Genomic DNA, 20255 nt, shown 5'->3' with positions numbered 1-20255 from the left:
GTCGGGTGCTCTTACAGGGTTGTCAGGTGGACAGGGCCCACCGCATACACACTTTGTAGACACAGGATCAGCCTGACAGTACTAGTGATGGTCTGGTTGAAGAGTTCTATGACCTCTTCCAGGAGCCTTCGGGGTTGCCTCCCATGAGACACTGTGACCACAGGATCTGTCTGAAACCAGGTTCTGAGGTAGTGGTCGTGCGACCATACCGTTACACACACCTTCAGAAGGACGAGATAGAGCGTCAGTGCCACGAGATGTTGAAACAAGGTCTTATTCATCCTAGCCGCTCCCCGTTCTCTTCACCCGTCTTACTTGTGAAGAAACATGATGGGACATGGAGGTTCTGCATGGATTATCGGGAGTTGAACGTGCAGACAGTAAAAGACAAGTTCCCGATTCCGGTAGTGGATGAGCTTCTGGATGAGTTACATGGGTCGTGGTTATTCACTAAACTCGACCTCCGTTTGGGATACCATCAGGTCCGGATGCACCCCTCTGATATCGAGAAGACGGCGTTCTGCACGCACCATGGCCACTTTGAGTTTGTCGTCATGTCGTTCGGGTTATCCAATGCACCCTCCACTTTCAAGCTTTGATGAACGAGGTATTTAGCCCCTATCTTCGAAAATTTGTTCTTGTATTTTTCGATGATATTTTGATATATAGCAAGTCGGTTGAGGAGCACTTGGCACACTTGAGGATTGTTTTCGACTTGTTAAGAGCACATCAGCTCTATTTGAAACACTCCAAGTGTTCTTTTGCGGCTTCACACGTGGGATATCTGGGACACATTATCTCACATGAGGGGGTTACGATGGATCCCGAGAAGATCCGAGCTATTCACGAGTGGCCGCAACCACAGTCGTGTTCTGCATTACGGGGTTTTCTGGGTCTTGCGGGCTACTACCGTAAATTTATTCAGAACTATGGGCCAGTGGCAACACCATTGACGAGTTTACTCAAGAAAAATTCCTTTATTTGGAATGAGGGGGCCACCACGTCGTTTGTGGCACTCAAAGCTGCCCTCGCATCCGCGCAAGTATTACAACTTCCCAACTTCGACGAATTGTTCGTGATAGAGTGCGACGCTTCGGGTGTGGGCATGGGGGCCGTTTTACAGCAGCTGGGCCATCCTATTGCTTATTTTAGCAGACAGTTGGCATTCCGCCATCACAAACTGGCAGCCTATGAGCGCGAATTGATTGGGTTGGCCAAAGCGGTCCAACATTGGAGGCCTTATCTCTGGGGCCGGGCTTTTCTCATACGCACGGATCACTACAGCCTTAAATTCTTACTAGAACAGCGTTTGACGACGTTGCCACAACAGCACTGGATCAGTAAGTTGTTGGGGTTTGACTTCTCGGTGGAGTACCGTGCAGGGAGATTAAATAAGGCGGCATATGCCTTGTCACGGTGTTTTGAAGATCAGCAGTCAGTCTATTCTATTAACCAGCCGAGATTTCTCATTATGGACTTGGTGCGAGAAGCACATGCTACTAACCCTGCACTGCAGGAACTGCATCAGCAGATCTCAGAAGGGACAATGACTGTGAAGTGGTCCATCCAGGATTCACTTATTTATTATAAGCATCAGATTTTCCTTCCACCTGAGTCCGAGTTGATTCCAGCTATTCTCTCGGCCTACCACGACAGTACACACGAGGGGATCCAGAAGACCTTGCACAGAATTCGAGCTGATTTTTACTGGCAAGCCATGAAAGCCTCTATTGCAACTTATGTTGGCGACTGTCAGGTATGCCAGTGCAACAAAGCCGAGCACTTGAGTCCAGCCGGTCTTCTCCAGCCTCTGGCCCTTCCAACGCAGGTTTGGGCCGACATTTCAATGGATTTTGTGGAAGGCCTACCCTGTCAGCCAGCAAATCCGTACTTTTCGTAGTGGTTGATCGATTCTCCAAGTACGGGCATTTTATACCGATGGCTCATCCGTATACAACAACACGGGTTGCTCAGACTTTCCTGGAGCAGATAGTCCGCTTACATGGCATTCCAGAATCTATTGTGAGTGACAGAGATGCAGTTTTCACGAGCACCTTTTGGCGGGAACTGTTTCGCTTGAGTGGGACAAAATTGAAGTTCTCCTTTGCCTATCATCCACAGACAGACGGGCAGACTGAGGTGGTGAACCGCACCATCGAGATGTATCTACGGTGCTTGGTGGGGGATCGTTCGCGGCAATGGGTTCAATGGCTTCCGTGGGCCGAATATTGTTACAACACTTCGTTCCACTCTGCATTGCAATCCACTCCTTTTCGGGTTATATATGGCCGGGATCCACCTCGCCTCCTCTCGTATAACCCAGGGTCCACCCGCGTGGACACGATTGATCAGGCACTCATAGATAGGGATCTACTGCTACAGAATATCACAGAACGGCTACGACGTGCCCAAGCTCGGATGAAGGATGTATACGACAGAGGCCATCGTGAGGTCTCTTTTGAGGTTGGAAAGTATGTGTGGCTACAACTCCAGCCCTACCGTCAGCAGTCTCTAGCAGGACCTCCACATCATAAGCTCTCACCCTAATTTTTTGGGCCGTTTCCCATTCTTCGACGCGTGGGACCAGTCGCCTATCAACTCAAATTACCGGACACAGCCAAAATTCACGATGTGTTTCATGTCTCTCTTTTGAAGCCGCATTCCGGAGCACAACCTACATCCACTCCATTCCTACCACCAGTTGATCATGGCGAGGTTATTCTTAACCTAGCTGCGGTGTTACGTGCACGGCTGACCAATGATCAGTGGGAGATTCTCGTTCAGTGGACGGACACTGACCCCGACGCTGCAACATGGGAACGTGTGGACATCTTCAAACAAGTCTACCCAGCTTTTGAGCTTGAGGACAAACTCTTTCTCCATGGGGAGGCAGATGTTGTGGACTCAATAGCACACCGAGTCACACAACGAAGAAGACAACAACAACTCACTCAATAGAATTTAATTCTTATATTTCTTTGAGTAGGATTTATTTCTTATATTGTTTTAAGTAGGATTTATTTCTTATATTGTTTTAAGTAGGAGTTATTTCTAATTACTTTTTATGTAAGGGCATTATGGGGAATTATTGTAACCCTAACCCTAAAACTCCCTATTTAAGGGATAGGTATGAATGAAATAGGTAAGCTTTGAGATTTTAGAATAACCTAGTCTAAATAGGTTGGGATCACCTCTTGATCCCGAGTTTAGGGTTTACTCCAAAAATCCAACCTATCATTCACCCTCCATTGCCATCCATCTTCACCCAAATTGATCCACCATCATCCCTACTAAGAAAAGGAGTTTCCTGCCCCTTTTCCGACCCCAAAGAGGAGGTCTATCCTCCTTCTTGGCAGCAGCAGCAAGAGAGGCAAAATTCCTCCCTTACCAAGCAGCAAAGTGAGGATTTTTATCCTCAAATCTTGAGCAATTCCTGGTGCAACGTGGGAGCTGATCATAGCATCAAAGAAGAGGTATTAATCTATCCCAAACTCATGTTTCAAGTTATTTAAGAAAGAAGGATTGCATTCTTAGCTAGAGCAGCAACAAAGAGGGCCAAACCCTCTTTGTCGTGACCAAGAAAAGAGAGCACCTTGCTCTAGCAAGGTCAGCATTGTTGTGGGGTCTTCTACCTAGCACAACAACTCGGTAGGACCCTCAAAAGAGGATCTTTCCTCCTGGCCAAGCATTGGTTAAGGAGAAATACTCATACACAGACCCTTGACGTGAAGTGAGTAAATTCTGAGTGCTGGATTCACAAATCCCACGCCGTGTTACTCGATCCATGACCCAGGACCGTAACATCAGGGTTTCAAACCTGATTTGGTTGTAACAAGTCAAGCTATGTACACCTGGCTTGTAGCAAGCCTTGGCCCACGTGCATGAATGATTACCCTCTCTTTCCTTGCTGGCTCCAAGCTTAGGAACAGCAATGAATCTCCTTACGTGAATGACCAGAAAACTCCCCCAATTGCTGCTCGTCAAGAGGGTTAGACCCCTTGATGTGGCTGACGTTGATCAAGTGGGAGAACCCTCTCTTTGGGCTTGGAAAAGGGGCAGGAAGCTCCTCTTCGTAGCTATGGATGATGAAGGATGAATTTGGATGAATATGGATGGCAATGGGGGGTGAAGGATAGGTTGGATTTTTGGAGTAAACCCTAAACTCGAGATCAAGAGGTGATCTCAACCTGTTTAGACTAGGTTATTCTAAAATCTCAAAGCTTTCCTATTTCATTCAAACCTTTACCTTAAATAGGTCACGTCAAGGTGTTTTAGGGTTAGGGTTACAATAATTCCCCATAATGCCCTTACATGTAAAGTAATTAGAAATAACTCCTACTTAAAACAATATAAGAAATAAATCCTACTCAAAGAAATATAAGAATTAAATCCTATTGAGTGAGTTGTTGTTGTCTTCTTCGTTGTGTGACTCGGTGTGCTATTGAGTCTACAACAAAGGCCACGAGCTGGCCTCCTCCCGTATATTCACGTGAATGAAGAAATATTTCTAGTTCAACTAATATTAGTCTTGTAGTAGATTGGTTTGAATATACTTATCTTAGAGAGTTAGAGTTGGAATGTAATTAGGATTGAGAGGTTAATTGTATAAGGACTCTCTCTCTCTCTCTCTCTTTGCTTGGCGCCACATCTCTTTTCTCTTTTATTTTTTTCTTCTCTCTACCCAAGAGCTCTTCTTCCCTTTTCTTCTTTTTTTTTTCTTCTTTCTCTTGATTGGAATTATGGAAAAGGGATCCTAAATTCAAAATGCAACAAGTTGGGAGTTCATGATGTTCTCTCACCCCTAGCTTGAGGGGGAGTGTTGGAAGATGGGTCCAAACCCACAAGACCAAGGAAGGCCCACATTGTTGTGGACTCAATAGTACATCGAGTCACACAAAGGAGGAGGCAATGACTCACTGAGTTCACTAGTTTAACTTTCATAATTTATATTGCTTTTAGTTTAATTTTTCATTAATTATGTAATGAGCAAGGACGTAGGGGCAGAATTAGTATTTTAAGCCCTAAAACACTTATGATGTCAAAACCCTATTTAAAGGGTAAGGAAATAAAAAATAGAAAGTCTGGAATTAGGTTAAACAGGATTGGGAGTTCTCCTTGACGAGCTCTAGGGTTGGGAGGTCTCCTTGACGAGCTCCAAGGTATGTTCTTGATTTGATCTTGCATCCTTTTCATCTTAAATTATATTTGTAGTAAGAGTATTCGAGATAAAAGGGAGGAAGAAGGTTTAATTACTCTTTTCTGAGTTCAAAGGAGGGCTTTAGCCTCTTCACGTATACAGAAGTAAGAAGTAAGAAAATTCCCTAATTTCAAGCAAGAAAAGATAGGGTTTGATCCCATACTCGAGCAGCACCTTCAAGGAGGAGCTTTAGTTTAAACCGAGTGAAGGAGTATTGGGAAAGTCCTAATCTTCCTTATGTGGGTAGCAACAATCATCCTAGAAGGTTCCTAACCTCATTGTCGTGAACCTCAAAAAGGGTTTCACCCTTCCTGATCAGGAGCAACAAGTTAACTCTTTTATTTACATAGAGGATCAAGAAAAGGAAAATTCTTTTCAAGCATCATGATCACAACAAGAGAAAAGGGAGTTTTTGATCCATTATCTTGGTCAAGAACCCTAATACAGTGATGGATTCACAATTACCTCGCAGAGTTACTAGATCCATGGCTAGGGACCATAACAACTTGGTATCAGAGTAGGGTAACATGGCGGAGATCAGCAATAGTGAATTAAGGGAGTTGATGCTCAGAGGTCAGGTAGAGAATGACCGAAAATTTGCTCAAATCATGGAGATGTTTCCTAGAATAAATCTCGAGATTGAGAGGCTGAATGGGAGGATGGACAGTATAACAACTGGTCTAACGACTAGAAGGAACACAATGCCGGAACAAAGAGGAGAGGACAACTTCCATAACAGAGGGGGAGAAGAGTTTACTGGGCGCACTAGCTTTCCTAACCAAGGAGGAGGCACCATACCCCTACTTTTAATGGGTCAGAAAATCCTTTGATTTGGTTGCATAGGTGTGAAAAATGTTTTAGCCATCAAAGAACAACAGCTAATGATATGGTAGGGTTGGCCGCTTTCCACTTACTGGGGGAAGCACAAGTTTCGTATAATCAAATTGAGTTGGATAGATTATTGGTAGATTGGCCAGAGTTTAAGGAATTATGCACTCTGCATTTTGGGCCTCCGGCTCATAGCAACCCTTTGGGGGATTTGGTGTTATTACGCCAAACTGGTTCATTGGAGCTATATCAAAAACAATTCCAGGAAAAATTGGCAAGAGCGGGCTTGATGGTTCGGGTGGACTAGTAGGTAAATTTATTTACACCAGGCCTTAATGAGTCCTTACGGCTAGAGGTGGAGATACATGCACCTGTCGACTTAGCCAGAGCAATGAATCTAGCTCGGGCATTGGAACTTCGACAAAAGGTCCAACACAGAAGACCAGCATGGCAAGGGAAACAGAGCACTTCCTCCACTTGGTAGGGATGGCAAAATACTCCTCCTCAGGTGTTTTCAGTCAGCAATACCTCCTCCGAGAAACAACCCGGTTAATACTATAACAGGGGATACAAGATCTAGTAATCCTCCACCTCAGTATATAAAAAAATTGACAAGTATTGAGATGGTAGAACGACGGTCCAAGAATCTGTGATACAATTGTGATGAACAGTATCGGCCAAGTCATCAGTGCAAACGGTTGTTTTGGCTTGAAGTGGATGAAGCAGATAATCCAGATGATATGGAAGAGATGATAGAGGAGGAACCACCAGAAATATCCTTGCATGCCATTACTGGGCAAAAATCTCCCAAAACTATGCAAGTCAGATCTTAGGTCCTCGATCAGGAACTTGTGGGACTAGTGGATCCGGGGAGTACCCACAATTTTCTTAGCTTAACTGCGGTTCAGTACCTACAATTACAGATCCTTCCACATCCGATAGCCACAGTCTCAGTGGCCAATGGGGAGAAAGTTCCTAGCTACAGGGTCAGCAAGGCGATAAATTTTTCCATTGACACTACTTTATTTCATGTTGAATTTTTTGTCATTCCTCTGGCCAGTTTTGATATGGTATTGGGCATTAAATGGTTACAAACATTGGGACTTCTTTGCTTTAACAATGAGTTTGTCTTGCGCGGTATTCAAGTGCTCCTACAGGGAAGTCTAGTGGACAAACCACATTACCTTCATTCTATGACCGCCCAGGCCACTCAGGACAGCACTCTTGATAATCTTATTGACGAGTTCTTCGACCTCTTCCATGATCCTTCAAAGCTCCCTCCCTTGAGACACTGTGATCATCGGATCTGTTTGGAACCAGGGTCTGATGTGGTGGTCGTTTGACCTTACCGGTATCCACACCTACAGAAAGATGAGATCGAGAGATAGTGCCAGGCGATGTTACAACATGGCCTTGTTAGCAGCAGCAGGTCCCCGTTCTCTTCACCCAGTTTGCTGGTGAAGAAACATGATGGACTTATGTTTAGACAGTGAAGGATAAGTTCCCGATTCCATTAGTGGAGAAGCTCCTAGATGAGTTACATGGGTCGTGGGTCTTTACAAAATTGGACTTACGTTCGGGATATCATCACCTTCGTATGCACCCCTCCGACATTGAGAAGACATCATTCCACACACATCACGACCATTTTGAGTTTGTGGTCATGTTGTTCGGGTTATCAAATGCCCCTTCAATGTTTCAAGCATTAATGAACGAGGTATTTAGCTCTTATCTTCAGAAATTTGTACTCGTTTTTTTTTTTATTATATACTCATTTATAGCAAGTCCAAAGAAGAGCATTTAGCGCATTTACATATTGTGTTTGAACTATTACGAGCACATCAGCTCTATTTGAAGAAATCCAAATGCTCCTTTGCGGCATCTCATGTAGCTTATCTCGGCCACATTATATCACATGAGGGGGTCATTGTTGATCTCGAGAAGATTCAGGTAATTCGGGAGTGCCATAGCCTCAGTCGTGCTCCGCTTTGCGCAGATTTTTGGGTCTCGTGGGTTATTACCACAAATTCATTCGGAATTACGACCCTCTAGCAGGCCCTTTAATGAATCTCCTCAAAAATATTTTTTTTTCATTGGAACGAGGAGGCCACACAGTCCTTTGTGGCCCTCAAAGGTGCCCTCACCTCCAAACCTGTTTTACAACTTCAAAAATTTGAAGACTTATTTGTGGTTGAGTGCGGTGCTTCTAGTGGGGGTATTGAAGTAGTCTTACAGCAGCAGTCTCACACCATTGCTTATTTCAGTAGGCAGTTGGTAGCTCGTCATCACAAATTGGCTGCGTATGAACGGGAATTAATTGGGTTGGCCAAGGCAGTCCATCATTGGCAGCCTTACTTAAGGGACCGTGCATTTCTCATCCTCATTGATCATTATAGTCTCAAGTTCTTACTTGAACAATGCCTCACGATGTCGCCACAGTAGCATTGGATCAGTAAGTTAATGGGATTTTATTTTTTGGTGGAGTACGGTGCGGGAAGGTTAAACAAGGTAGCGGATGCCTCTTCCAGGCATTTTGAACACCAAAAATTCATATATGCAGTTAGCCAGCCTTGTTTCCTCATTTTAGACTTGGTGCGAGATGCACATATGGCTCATCCTACCCTTCAGGAGCTCCACAAAAAGATTACAGAGGGGATTATGGATTCTAAGCGGTCCATCCAGGATTCACTTATTTGTTACAACTAGAGGATTTACCTACCCCTCACGTCTGAGTTGATTCCAGCCATTCTCTCGGCTTATCATAAAAGTACACATGAAGAGACTCAAAAAACTTTGCTACGCGTTCGGGCTGATTTTTATTGGCAGACTATGAAGAGTCCCGTTGCAAAATATCTTTTAGTATGCCAGGTATGTCAACGCAATAAAACCAATCATTTGAGTCCAGCAGGTCTTCTCCAGCCTCTCTCCCACCCTACCTAGGTATGGGACGATATTTCCATGGACTTTGTTGAGAGTCTTCCACTATCAGTTGGGAAGTCAGTTTTATTTGTGGTGGTGGATCGGTTTTCCAAGTATGCCCATTTTATTCTGATGGCTCATCCATATACAGCATCACAAGTGGCACAAACTTTTCTTCAGCATATTGTACGATTACATGGCATACCAGAATCTATTGTCAGTGATCGGGATGCGGCATTCAAGAGCACTTTCTAGAGGGAACTTTTTTCATTTGCGCGGCACTAAATTGAAGTTCTCATCGGCGTATCACCCTCAGTCAGATGGCCAAACTGAGGTGGTTAATCGCACCATTGAAATGTATCTACAATGCTTCATGGGAGATCGTCCGAAGCAATGGGTTCAATGACTACCATGGGCTGAATACTATTACAATACTTTGTTCCACTCCGTGTTGCAATCCTCTCCTTTCAGGGTTCCTTATGGTCGGGAACCCCCTCACCTTCTCTCTTATGCTAGAGGCTCCACCCGTGTGGACGCCATTGATCAGGCCCTCATGGATCGAGACCAGGTATTACAAACTATTACAGACCACCTACAACGGGCTCAGGATCACATGGGGGTACCTACAACAAGGGACATCGACATGTCTCATATGAGTCGGGGACTATGTTTGGTTATGCCTAGAACCATACCGCCAGCAATCCATTGTGGCCCCATCGCATCACAAGCTCTCCTCCAAGTATTTTGGGCCTTTCCGGTTATTTGGCATGTGGGAAAGGTGGCCTATCAACTTCAACTGTCAGCCACGGCTTGGATGCACGATGTGTTTCATGTCTCCCTACTGAAACCATATACGGGGTCTCCGCCTACTTCCATTCTGTTCCTACCTCCATTGGACAATGGACATGTCATCCTGACCCCCTCCATGGTGTTACACGCCCGTTTGGTCGAAGACCAGTGGGAGATTCTAGTTCAGTGGACGGATACAGAACTTGAAGCAGCTACATGGGAGCGGCTCAACAACTTCAAATAAGTCTACCCAGCTTACGAGCTTGTGGACAAGCTCTTTCTCCAAGGGGAGGCAGATGTTATGGACACAATAGCACATCGAGTCACACAAAGGAGGAGGCAATGACTCATTGAGTTCACAAGTTAAACTTTCATAATTTATATTGCTTTCAGTTTAATTTTTCATTAATTATGTAATGAGCAAGGACGTAGGGGCAGAATTGGTATTTTAAGCCCTAAAACACTTATGACGTCAAAACCCTATTTAAAGGGTAAGTAAATCAAAAATAGACAAGTCTGGAATTAGGTTAAACAGAATTGGGAGTTCTCCTCGACGAGCTCTAGGGTTGGGAGGTCTCCATGATGAGCTCCAAGGTATGTTCTTGATTTGATCTTGCCTCCTTTTCTTCTTAAATTCTGTTTGTAGTAAGAGTATTTGAGATGAAAAGGAGGAAGAGAGTTTAATTACTCTTTTCTGAGTTCAAAGGAGGGCTTTAGCCTCCTCACGTATACAGCAGTAAGAGGGAAGAAAATTCTCTAATTCTGAGCAAGAGAAGATAGGGTTTGATCCCATACTCGAGCAGCACCTCCAAGGAGGAGCTTTAGTTTAAACCGAGTGAAGGAGTATTGGGAAAGTCCTAATCTTCCGTACATGGGTAGCAACAATCATCCTAGAGGGTTCCTACCCTCATTTCCATGAACCTCAAAAAGGGTTTCACCCTTCCTGATCAAGAACAGCAAGTTAACTCTTTTATTTCCGTAGAGGATCAAGAAACGGAAACTTCTTTTCAAGCATCACGATCACAACAAGAGAAAAGGGAGTTTTTGATCCATTATCTTGGTCAAGAACCCTAATATATTGCTGGATTCACAATTACCTCGCCGAGTTACTATATCCATGGCTATGGACCATAACACACATATCCAGTGTATTGGAAGATATGCCCAAACCCATAAGACCAATAAAGGCCCACATATCCAAGAGTGTTGGAAGATGGGCCCAAGCCCATAAGATATGGAACCCACCATGATCACGTGAGGTGGCATAAGAAGTCTTACACAATAAGAATTCTAACAAAGCCACAATTATTATGAAAGCAGGTCTCATAGAGGAGTTTCAGTTTAAAGGTGTTTTAGTCATGTTAGTCTTTTATTTTTATTGGGTTATTTAATTATGCTTGGACTTATCTTTAAGTGTTAGAATTTGGGTGTAATTAGGACAAAGGTAGTTTATTTTTAATTGGACTCTACTACCTTCCTCTATTATAAATAGAGGTTCATATACTTTGATTATATCATGTCAAGGAAGTATTTCTCATTTCCATAAATTCAACATTATGTATGATTGATCATTCCATAAGGTATGGATTAATCATGATTTATAGGCAGAACTAGCAGCATTTTAGATGATCAATGATGCCAAACAAGATGATCAATCATGCAATATAAACGCTGCCACATTGTATTTTATATGATCGATTTTTCTGAAGTAGGGTGATCAATCACGCCTTATGCTCAAGTGTGATTTTAAGTTTTTTAAAAAAAAAAAATACAAGATTGAGGGTTTAGTATGTTTAAAAAGTTATAGGCATCATTTAAACATGGTATTAGTAGAAATTTATTCCCTAAAGTTCCAATGCTCTTGTGTACTCGGGATTGAAGTTTGGCAATTGTCCTCTTATATTGTTAGAGTTCTTGAGATATTTCTGAAACGACTTTGACTTTAGTCTTCAAGTCTTCAATTTTTGTGCATGGTTACTTCTTCAAGATGACTTGATATGTCATATAGCTCAAGGTCTGGAATTGAATTATTTCGATTCTTTTGTATAGAACTTGATCTTGTGTCTCTTGAAGGAGTTGCATCTGAAGTGCTTGATTTTCAGATATTAACACAAATGCAGTTAAGTTTTTTTTATCATCAAAATATGGATAAAGAGCAAGCTACGTTAACAATCTCCTCCTTTTTATGATGACAAAACCTAGACACTAGAAATCAAAATTTTATAAGTTTTAGAAATATGCCCCCTCTGAATATGTGCATATATGTTTGATGTTGATTTAAAGTTTAGTCTTGCTCATCCCCTTTTGGTTGTATATCCAAAAGTTTGGAGAATAAGGAAGAAAATAAATGCACACAAGGATTTAGTTCAATGCCTTGCATTCATATTTCAAAAGTGTGTACAATTGAAGGCAAAACAAAATATGACCATCTTAACACATATATATCAAGTACCAAAAAAAAAGGTCAACTTAGGTAAAAAAGATGTTAGCCAAACTGAATGCTAATGCTAGGTCAGAAGTGGTTGATGCAAGGGAGGTAGTCGATTACGAAGTGAAAGAGGTTTTGAATCTTGTCTTGGCCTTCATTGAGCTTGACTTGAGAAGATTTAATGTGAGTGGTTTTTCCTTCATATCGGTTTGTCATCCTCAACTCACGTGTGGTAATTGAAGGTAGAGGAATTGGTATTTTTCTTTCTCTTTAGAACTTGATACTGATCCTCTTGGTTTTGGTAAGGATTGAGCTCGTCCCCTGAGAAATATTATTCAATTTTTCCCCTTGGAGTGCTTGGACACCCATTTGCTCACCTTTAGTTCACCAATAGGCATCTTCTTGGTGAGTGCACAGATATCTTCCTATTCATGGGCAACATTGGCACTCTAAGGTTATGGTGATATTCTGTCCAAAGGGGAGGTCACTTTCCCTAACAAATTTCACTATGTCTACCATCCGTAGGAACATGGAATGGGCATGTTAGAAGGCACCCATGTGAAGGGTGGCACAATTGGTAAAAAAGATAAACTTCTCACTGTTGGAAGATGGGCTCAAGCCCACAAGCTCAATGCTCTAGCCCACACGTCAAAGGAGTGGTAAAGTGGTTATTTATGGTATGTTCCATAAGGAAGACTTGAAGATTTAAATACATTGTCTTAGTATGTCTTTTAATCTATTGAGTTGTAACCCTAAGGGCTTTGTAACACTATAAATAAGAGCATTGGCTAAGAGGTAAGGCATTCAAGCCATTTCCTCTCTTTGAGAAAAAGTCCAGCCACCCTCTCTTCTCCCTTGACGCATTCTCTCCTTCCCTTAATCCAAACTCTCCTCTCTAACGTCCTTTTCCTTTCTCCTTTTTCTCTCTCTTCTCTCCTTCTTCTTCCACATTAACCTAGAGTTATTCTCATGGGGTCCTAACTTCTACATGGTACTAGAGCTTGGAGGTTAGGATCCCTATTCAAGTAGTTAAGTCATCCATTCAAGAAGTTGTGTATAGAAGGAGTTATGCCATGAAGAGATAGGTAAAATCTATTTTTTTTTTGCATATTCTCTCTTTACGATTTCAATTTTTTTCCCTCATCTTGAATTCTTGATTCACGTCAAGGAAAGATAATCTTCATAAAAATTGTGAAGATCTATCTTGTATGACTAAAAGGATATTGTAGTCTTGATCATCTTGTAGCAAAATTACATGATTGATCAACCGCTGTTTTTTTTGGTTTGTTATTTGGATTCAGTTACCTTTATGTAACGGGAATCCAACATTGTTGTTATGGGATTCGAGAATATGTTGTTGTCAATTGTATAATCTAATATTACTCATGGGAGTGTGTTTGCTTTTGAACTTCAACAATTGAATCTTTTTCTGTGTTGAAGTATTCCCATGAGTTGGAATTTATTTTGCCAAGAAATTGCTCTCGGTTTTCCAAGAACGGCCTTGTCTAAAGTTGCTCTCGGCTTTGTGGGCGAGTTTGGATTAAGGATAAGAGTTGCATATATTCTCTTCTCTATATTTTTTTGATAAATATAAGAGAAGTTGAGTAGTGGCTGGTTCTTGTTATCACTTGACAAAGCACCAATTTTCCATGGTTTGGTGCTTATTCTCATGAAAATATTCTCTACTTAGTTTTGGTGGTCAATTTGGTCTACGAGTGCTTCAAATTATGTTGTGTAATTGTTATTTGAGCCCCTTTGACAATTGACCTACTAGTTGATTTGCATCAACATGGAGAGTGAACATATGAGTAACAAGAGTGACATACTTCGAATTACTAAAATTCCACTAAGAGGTCTTTCCAATTACCTCAGCTGGTCACAATCGATACAAAGGGTTCTCTTACTCGTGACCTTCTCAGTCATGTTATCAAAATCCCTCCTCTGATTGATGAAGAAGATGAAGTCTACCATAAATGGGTAAAAAATGATAACATGGTTATCAATTGGCTTATTAATAGCATGGAAGAACATGTTGCTAACAATGCGGTCCACTTGAAAACTTCCAGGGATATTTGGGATACATGTGTTAAGCTCTATTCTAGTACCACCTCCTTGCAAAGAGTATATGATGTTTTCCAAAGTATGTTGGCTACCAAACAAGGAGATAATATTCATGAGTTTCTGGCCCGATTTCGTGGCCTTCTCCAAGAATGGAAAGTTTCTCAACCATACTCTATCGACATTGATGTCCAAGAAAAACAGCGCGAGGCTCTGGCACCGTGTTATGGTCCCGAATCTGATACAAAGATTCGTTGTTGACGTTTCGGTTCGGCCATGGGGAATTGTAGAAAGACATGGTGGAATTGTAGGCAGACACGGAGAACGAAGATCAAGCCAAAAGGAAGCTTGAAAACCCTAGAGTTTGTTGAGGAGAACTCTAAGCCTGTTTACACTAGATTTAACCCAATTCTCAATGCTTGCTTTTCTTATTACTCTTACCCATTAAATAGGGTTCACCCTGTTAGGGTTTAAGATAAAATATTACAAAAATATCTCTATAAATAAAATATTCCAAAAATACCCCTATAAATAAAATATTCCAAAAATACCCCTATGGCCTAAAACTGAAATAAATAAAGTAAATTAAAGAAAAAAATAAAATAATAATGTTATTGTGTTCATAACATTACACCCCCTAGAAGAACGAGCTTGTCCTCAAGCTCGAAGGTAGGTCTGCTTGCCTGTGTCGATGTCTCCATCCATGCGCAATAATTCTCGTGTACATACTTGATTTCTCTGGCCGGTAAACAAGCATTCGGTGGTTGCATTGCTACTATTGAAGCTAATAGGTCTCCACATTCGTCAAGCATGACTCTCTCCAGTGCTGCTACGGTAGCAAGTTCTGACACCAGAGAATTCATCTCCTCTACCCTTGACAGTAAATGATACATTGAGGAACCCATGGCTTGCATAACATCAACAGCTGAACTAATTGAATCCTTCACTATCTGTACACCTGCCCTCACCCCATCAGTGACAGGAAGGTGGAGAGTGCATGCTTCCCATGGGTCAGTAGCCCTAGCCAAAGACAATGAATGCTCTCTATCCATTACAGCCCAATCATCAAGGTAGGTTATTTGTTCTAGAAGTAGTGAATCTAGCTTCATATCCCACCTGAGTTGCTGGAGGGTGATCCTCTTCATGGTGACAGAATCTCGTAGTTCTGAAATAGCATTCCACACGTTATAGAGAAGATCCTCTGCCATTAGTCTCTGGATAGTCAATGTTCTGTCTGCACCTTCATTAACAAATCACCATTGCAAGTATCTGTTGTACAATAACCTCATCAGATGAGCATCTTCAATGTGGTTGGACCCCCTTTTTCCTTTCAGAACAACAGCTGAAAAGTTTAAAACAGATGCTGAACTGATGGATTGACCAACTGTGGAGTTTGCTAAAGTAAATGGTAAGGACGGCCTTGTCGTACATGGGCTCAGGTTGCCTCTAGAGATGGTAGGAGCTGTTAATGAGACCGTAGTTGGCGAAGGAGGATGACAAATTACAGGAAGTTGAGAAGATTGGGTGTGAGTTGCCCGAATTATTGAAGATTTCAGTTCTGATGAACCTAATGGAAGGAACTTGTGTGGCTTGCATGTTCTTGAGAACGGATCACCAATGGAATAACTTTCGTATTCAATTCTTCTACATCCTTCCAAAGCTGCCTTGATACCTCCCAGCAAGACTTCTGTAAGTTTCTGATTGTAGTATAGGAGGCAACTGGTCTCCTGATTGGTGAAGGCCCTCACATTGAAAATGACAAAGCATTCTTGGAAGCTCTATCAGAGAGATCCATGCTTCAGGTTAGGGCACTCGCACCAACTTTACCATTCAATCTGCTTAGCAACTTCATGTACCCACCACCACAATCAAGCTTTTGCTCATGTGTAACAGAAAACTGAAAGACCAAGGTCTTGTCTTTGTTAGAGATCTCAAGAAACTGTGAAGAGATAGCAAAAAATCTGTAGTCTGGAGAAGTTTTGATGCCTTTATCATTGGGATCACCACTCCATGTTCCAGAAGTGTGCACCCAATCACCTGACATGCCGTCATCATTTTTCCAATCTGATTTCGCCCAACAAATTTGTTGGGCCCACTCTTCGACAATTAGTTCCATTGATCTGGGGTAGTGACCAAATCTGTTTGGTTCCAGAACCCAGCCGAGATGAAAATCTCTTGCCCTTTGAGCTGCTGCCATATTTTCGATTCTCTCACTAGAAGGTTCATACCACAAGAAATCGAACACGAGAATAGCAGCAGACCCAGTAGTAGTTTCAGCGCTAATAGTAGAACCATACAGCACAAATGCATCCTTAACATTAGATACAGGTTCCCTTCTCTCCAACAAAACATTTTTCCAAGAGTTGAGAACCCTCTCTAGGAGGCTATCAGCAACAAAAAATTTGACTAGTTCACTATTAAATTCTGGAATAGGCTTTGACTTTTGGAATGGTTCAAGTTTACCTTCCGTGTATGCTTCCAACCCAGAAGCAATGTGGTCAGGTTTCAACTTGGCTTTGAAGAATATCTGGCCCTCTTCTTGTTGTATGATAATGAGAGGCACCTGGTCTTCCTTACGGCCAAAATACTGGAAGGCACCTTGGGCTGCTGCAACATCACCTAAAAGACAGCCTATGCCATTTCCACTGTTGTTAGAAGCAACTGTATGATACTCCAATTTGAATGCTTCAAAATTCTCAGCATCGAAATGTATGAACATCATAGCCTTTGCAAGAGGATTATTGAAGAATTTTATGACGAAAGGGTGATTGGTGGGGTCTTTGTTAAACAAATTCACAATAGGAACAGTAGCTTCCTCAACAAATTTTTCCAAAGCATCTACGTGAAAATCCGGATAATCAACAAACATTTCATCAAATGGCTTAAATAGCCTAACAAGAGGCCCTTTTACTGTTGAATCTCCTTGTGGAAGGTGTTTGGCATCCAATGAGCAACGAACCCACACACAATGACTGTGCTCTTCAACAGAAAAACAAAGTCCCCCCAAATTTTTTTCTGAGACACACTGAGGTTCACTGCAACAGAAAAATAAAACAGCCTCCATTCAATTTGTATTTTCCTTCCCGGAATCCCCAAAAAAAAATTCTCTTGCATTGCAGAGACTTCATCACACACCTGCATGAATTTTTTCATCTTACCGCAAAATTGAATGCAAAAATGAGGTTGTCGAAACTTACCCCACCCAATTTGGAAATTGGGTTCCCTCTGTTCTGTCGAGAGGTAGATTGCGGGTGGGAGGTGGTCGCCGGAAGTCCAATCCCACCAGAGTTGTTTCCGATGGCGTCGACGGAGCCTCCTCCGTGTTCGATGGCAAAGGACAGCCCTTTGGGGCTTCGCCGTTTGGGAGTTTTCCCTGTTGACGGTGAAGAACCGACCTTCTGAACGCCGTGATAATGGATTTTGGGAGGGCGAATCCAAATCAGCTTTGACCGACGAGATTGTGGCCGCATACCCCTCCGATTTTGGATTTCCAGGGTCCTTCTTGGAGATTTTTGAGGCCCCCGTAGTCAGATTTTGGGTCGCACCAGTATCTTCCCCCACCGACTACATTTGGGCAGAAAACCCTGTCGAATGCCCCAAATCTTGGTCCCCGTTGTGCGGCTTTGGATCTCCCTGTAGGGAAATTTTGAAAGTTTCCGAGGCATGGCCTTTCTGCTCGTCTCAAATAGCGTCTACCTCTTCTGCAGGGACGACGGCAGGTAAAGAAGACAAAATCTTTGAATTTTTTTGCCATTGGCCGTTCTGGCCGTCCGAGATAGCTTCTGCTACCTCTTGTGCGTATATTTCATGGTTGGATATTTGAGGTCGTGTAACCTTTTCTGCGGGAGCTAGTTGCTTCCCCGCAAGAAAATTTTTCACGTAGGTTGCACGCCATTCCCATATTTTTTCTCTTCAATGCCAATCCACTGCATTTCTCTAATTTCTTTGTGCATCGCCATCCATTCTTCTAGGGATATTTCTCTGTGCATCGCCATCCATTCTTCTGGGGAATAACCTATTGTGTTCCAGCTCTGATACCAGTTGTTACGGTCCCGAATCTGACACAAAGATTTGTTGTTGATGTTCCGGTGCGGCCATGGGGAATTTTAGAAAGTCATGGTGGAATTGTAGGGAGACATGGAGAACAAAGATCAAGCCAAAAGGAAGCTTGAAAACCCTAAAACTCGTTGAGGAGAACTCTAAGCCTGTTTACACTAGATTTAACTTAATTCTCAATGTTTGCTTTTCTCATTACTCTTACCCCTTAAATAGGGTTCACCCTGTTAGGGTTTAAGATAAAATATTACAAAAATACCCCTATAAATAAAATATTCCTAAAATAACCCTGTGACCTAAAACTGAAATAAATAAAGTAAATTAAATAAAAACCATAAAATAATAATGTTATTGTGTTCATAACACACCGGCTATTTTCCTTACCAATATTAAGTCGTATCTAGAGGTGGCTAAGACTCAACTTCTTAGTTCCTCTGCCCTTCCCTCTTTTGATGACATTAGTGTTATGTTGTTACGGATTCTTGCTCCATCTCCTCCTTCTCTGATTGATGCTCCATCAACTATGTTCTCTGGTAATCGGGGTACATCATCCCCATTTCTAGGATGCGGCAGAAATAAAAGAGGAGGCCACAATAGAGGTGGTCGAACGAGTCCGACCCATTCCTGCACTGAGCCTCGATTGTGCACTTATTGTGGTGGTTAGAACCACCTTGTGGATTCATGCTGGAAACTCCATGGTAAGCCTGATTGGGTGACTGCCAATCCAACATCAATTAATGTTGAGAAAAAGGAGGATAGGACTGATTCTCATTCCGGGAATGTGACTATTTCTACGGAAGACTATACTATAATTCAGAAGCGGAAATCCTTATTGGATCACTTCTCTATTCCACCAGGCCCTACTGCTTCCACTACCATTGCCTTAGGTATGTTTTTTTCCACTGCAACCCCTTCCTCTTGGATCATTGACTCTGAGGCTTCCGAACCCTTGTCAGGTAAGAAACACATGCTTCATTCATAAATTGGTCACTATTGCTAATGGTTCCCAAACCAAGGGTGCTTGGCAAGGGTTCCTCCTCTCTTACCGCGTTTATTCCTCTCCAAGATGTGTTATTTTTTCCTCAATTTCCATTAAATTTGCTCTTCATTAGTCAATTAATCAAACAATTGCATTGTTCTGTCACCTTCTCACCATCTTCATGTATATTTCAGGATCAAACTACGAAATAGGTGATTGGTGGCGGCCATGAAAAATGGTGTTTATACTATTTTATTCTTCCACCAGTAACTGCTATTTCATCTACTACATCGAAGGCTCAACTGTGGCACAACCGGCTTGATCATCCATCTACCTCGTCACTTCGTTCTTTAGTTCCATCTCGTAAATCTTTGTCTAATTTTAATTGTGAGGCATGTCAATTAAGTAAGCATGTTAGGAGTACATATTCTCCTCATCTTACAACTACTAGTACTACTCCGTTTGTATTAATACATTCTAATGTATGAGGCCATTTAAAGGTCTCTAACATTTCTCAGGTTCAATATTTTGTTACTTTTGTGGATGATTTTACCCAAGTGACATGGTTGTTTTTTTTAAAGAATGATAAGAAATTCTTTCTATTTTTAAAAACTTTCATGCAATGGTTCTAACGCAATTTGGAAAAAAAAGTCAAATCCTTGGATCCGATAATGCTAAGGAATATTTGTCTAATGATTTTAAATCATTTTGTTAGGGTAATGGGCTTCTTCATCAAACATCATGTGCTTATACCCTTCAAAAAAATGGTGTTGCTGAAAGAAAGAATCGTCACCTCCTTGAAGTTGCTTGGGGCCTCTTCTACTCCATGAAGGTACCTTACTTGTATTGGCCTCATGCTATTCTTACAACATGCTTTCTCATCAATAGGTTACCTTCATTAGTACATAGAAATCAAACTCCGTATTTTGTTTTGTTTCATGGTGAAGATCCATTTTCTCTTCCTCTTAAAGTATTTGGTTGCACATGTTTTGTTCATGATA

At 42.0% G+C, this 20255-nt stretch overlaps 1 protein-coding gene and 1 pseudogene across 1 annotated transcript; both read right to left on the bottom strand.

Annotated features, from left to right (window-relative positions):
* Window positions 1–14629: 14629 nt before the first annotated feature.
* On the bottom strand, window positions 14630–16014 carry LOC137946596 (AUGMIN subunit 8-like; annotated as a pseudogene).
* Window positions 15871–17992, bottom strand: LOC137946096 (protein disulfide-isomerase-like). Its single transcript, XM_068792278.1, has 2 exons — window positions 17417–17992; window positions 15871–17254 (listed from the first exon to the last, which is right to left on the bottom strand). Exon 2 carries the CDS (start codon window positions 17086–17088, stop codon window positions 16018–16020), a length of 1071 nt encoding a protein of 356 aa, XP_068648379.1. The 5' UTR covers window positions 17089–17254; window positions 17417–17992; the 3' UTR covers window positions 15871–16017.
* Window positions 17993–20255: the final 2263 nt, after the last annotated feature.

Source organism: Aristolochia californica, unplaced genomic scaffold (assembly GCF_029961685.1).
Source record: "Aristolochia californica isolate CCGP_79_NKW_82.1479 unplaced genomic scaffold, dmAriCali1.0.hap1 SCAF_12, whole genome shotgun sequence".
In the NCBI taxonomy this organism is placed as follows: domain Eukaryota; kingdom Viridiplantae; phylum Streptophyta; class Magnoliopsida; order Piperales; family Aristolochiaceae; genus Aristolochia; species Aristolochia californica.
This window is presented reverse-complemented; position numbering and strand designations above follow the sequence as displayed.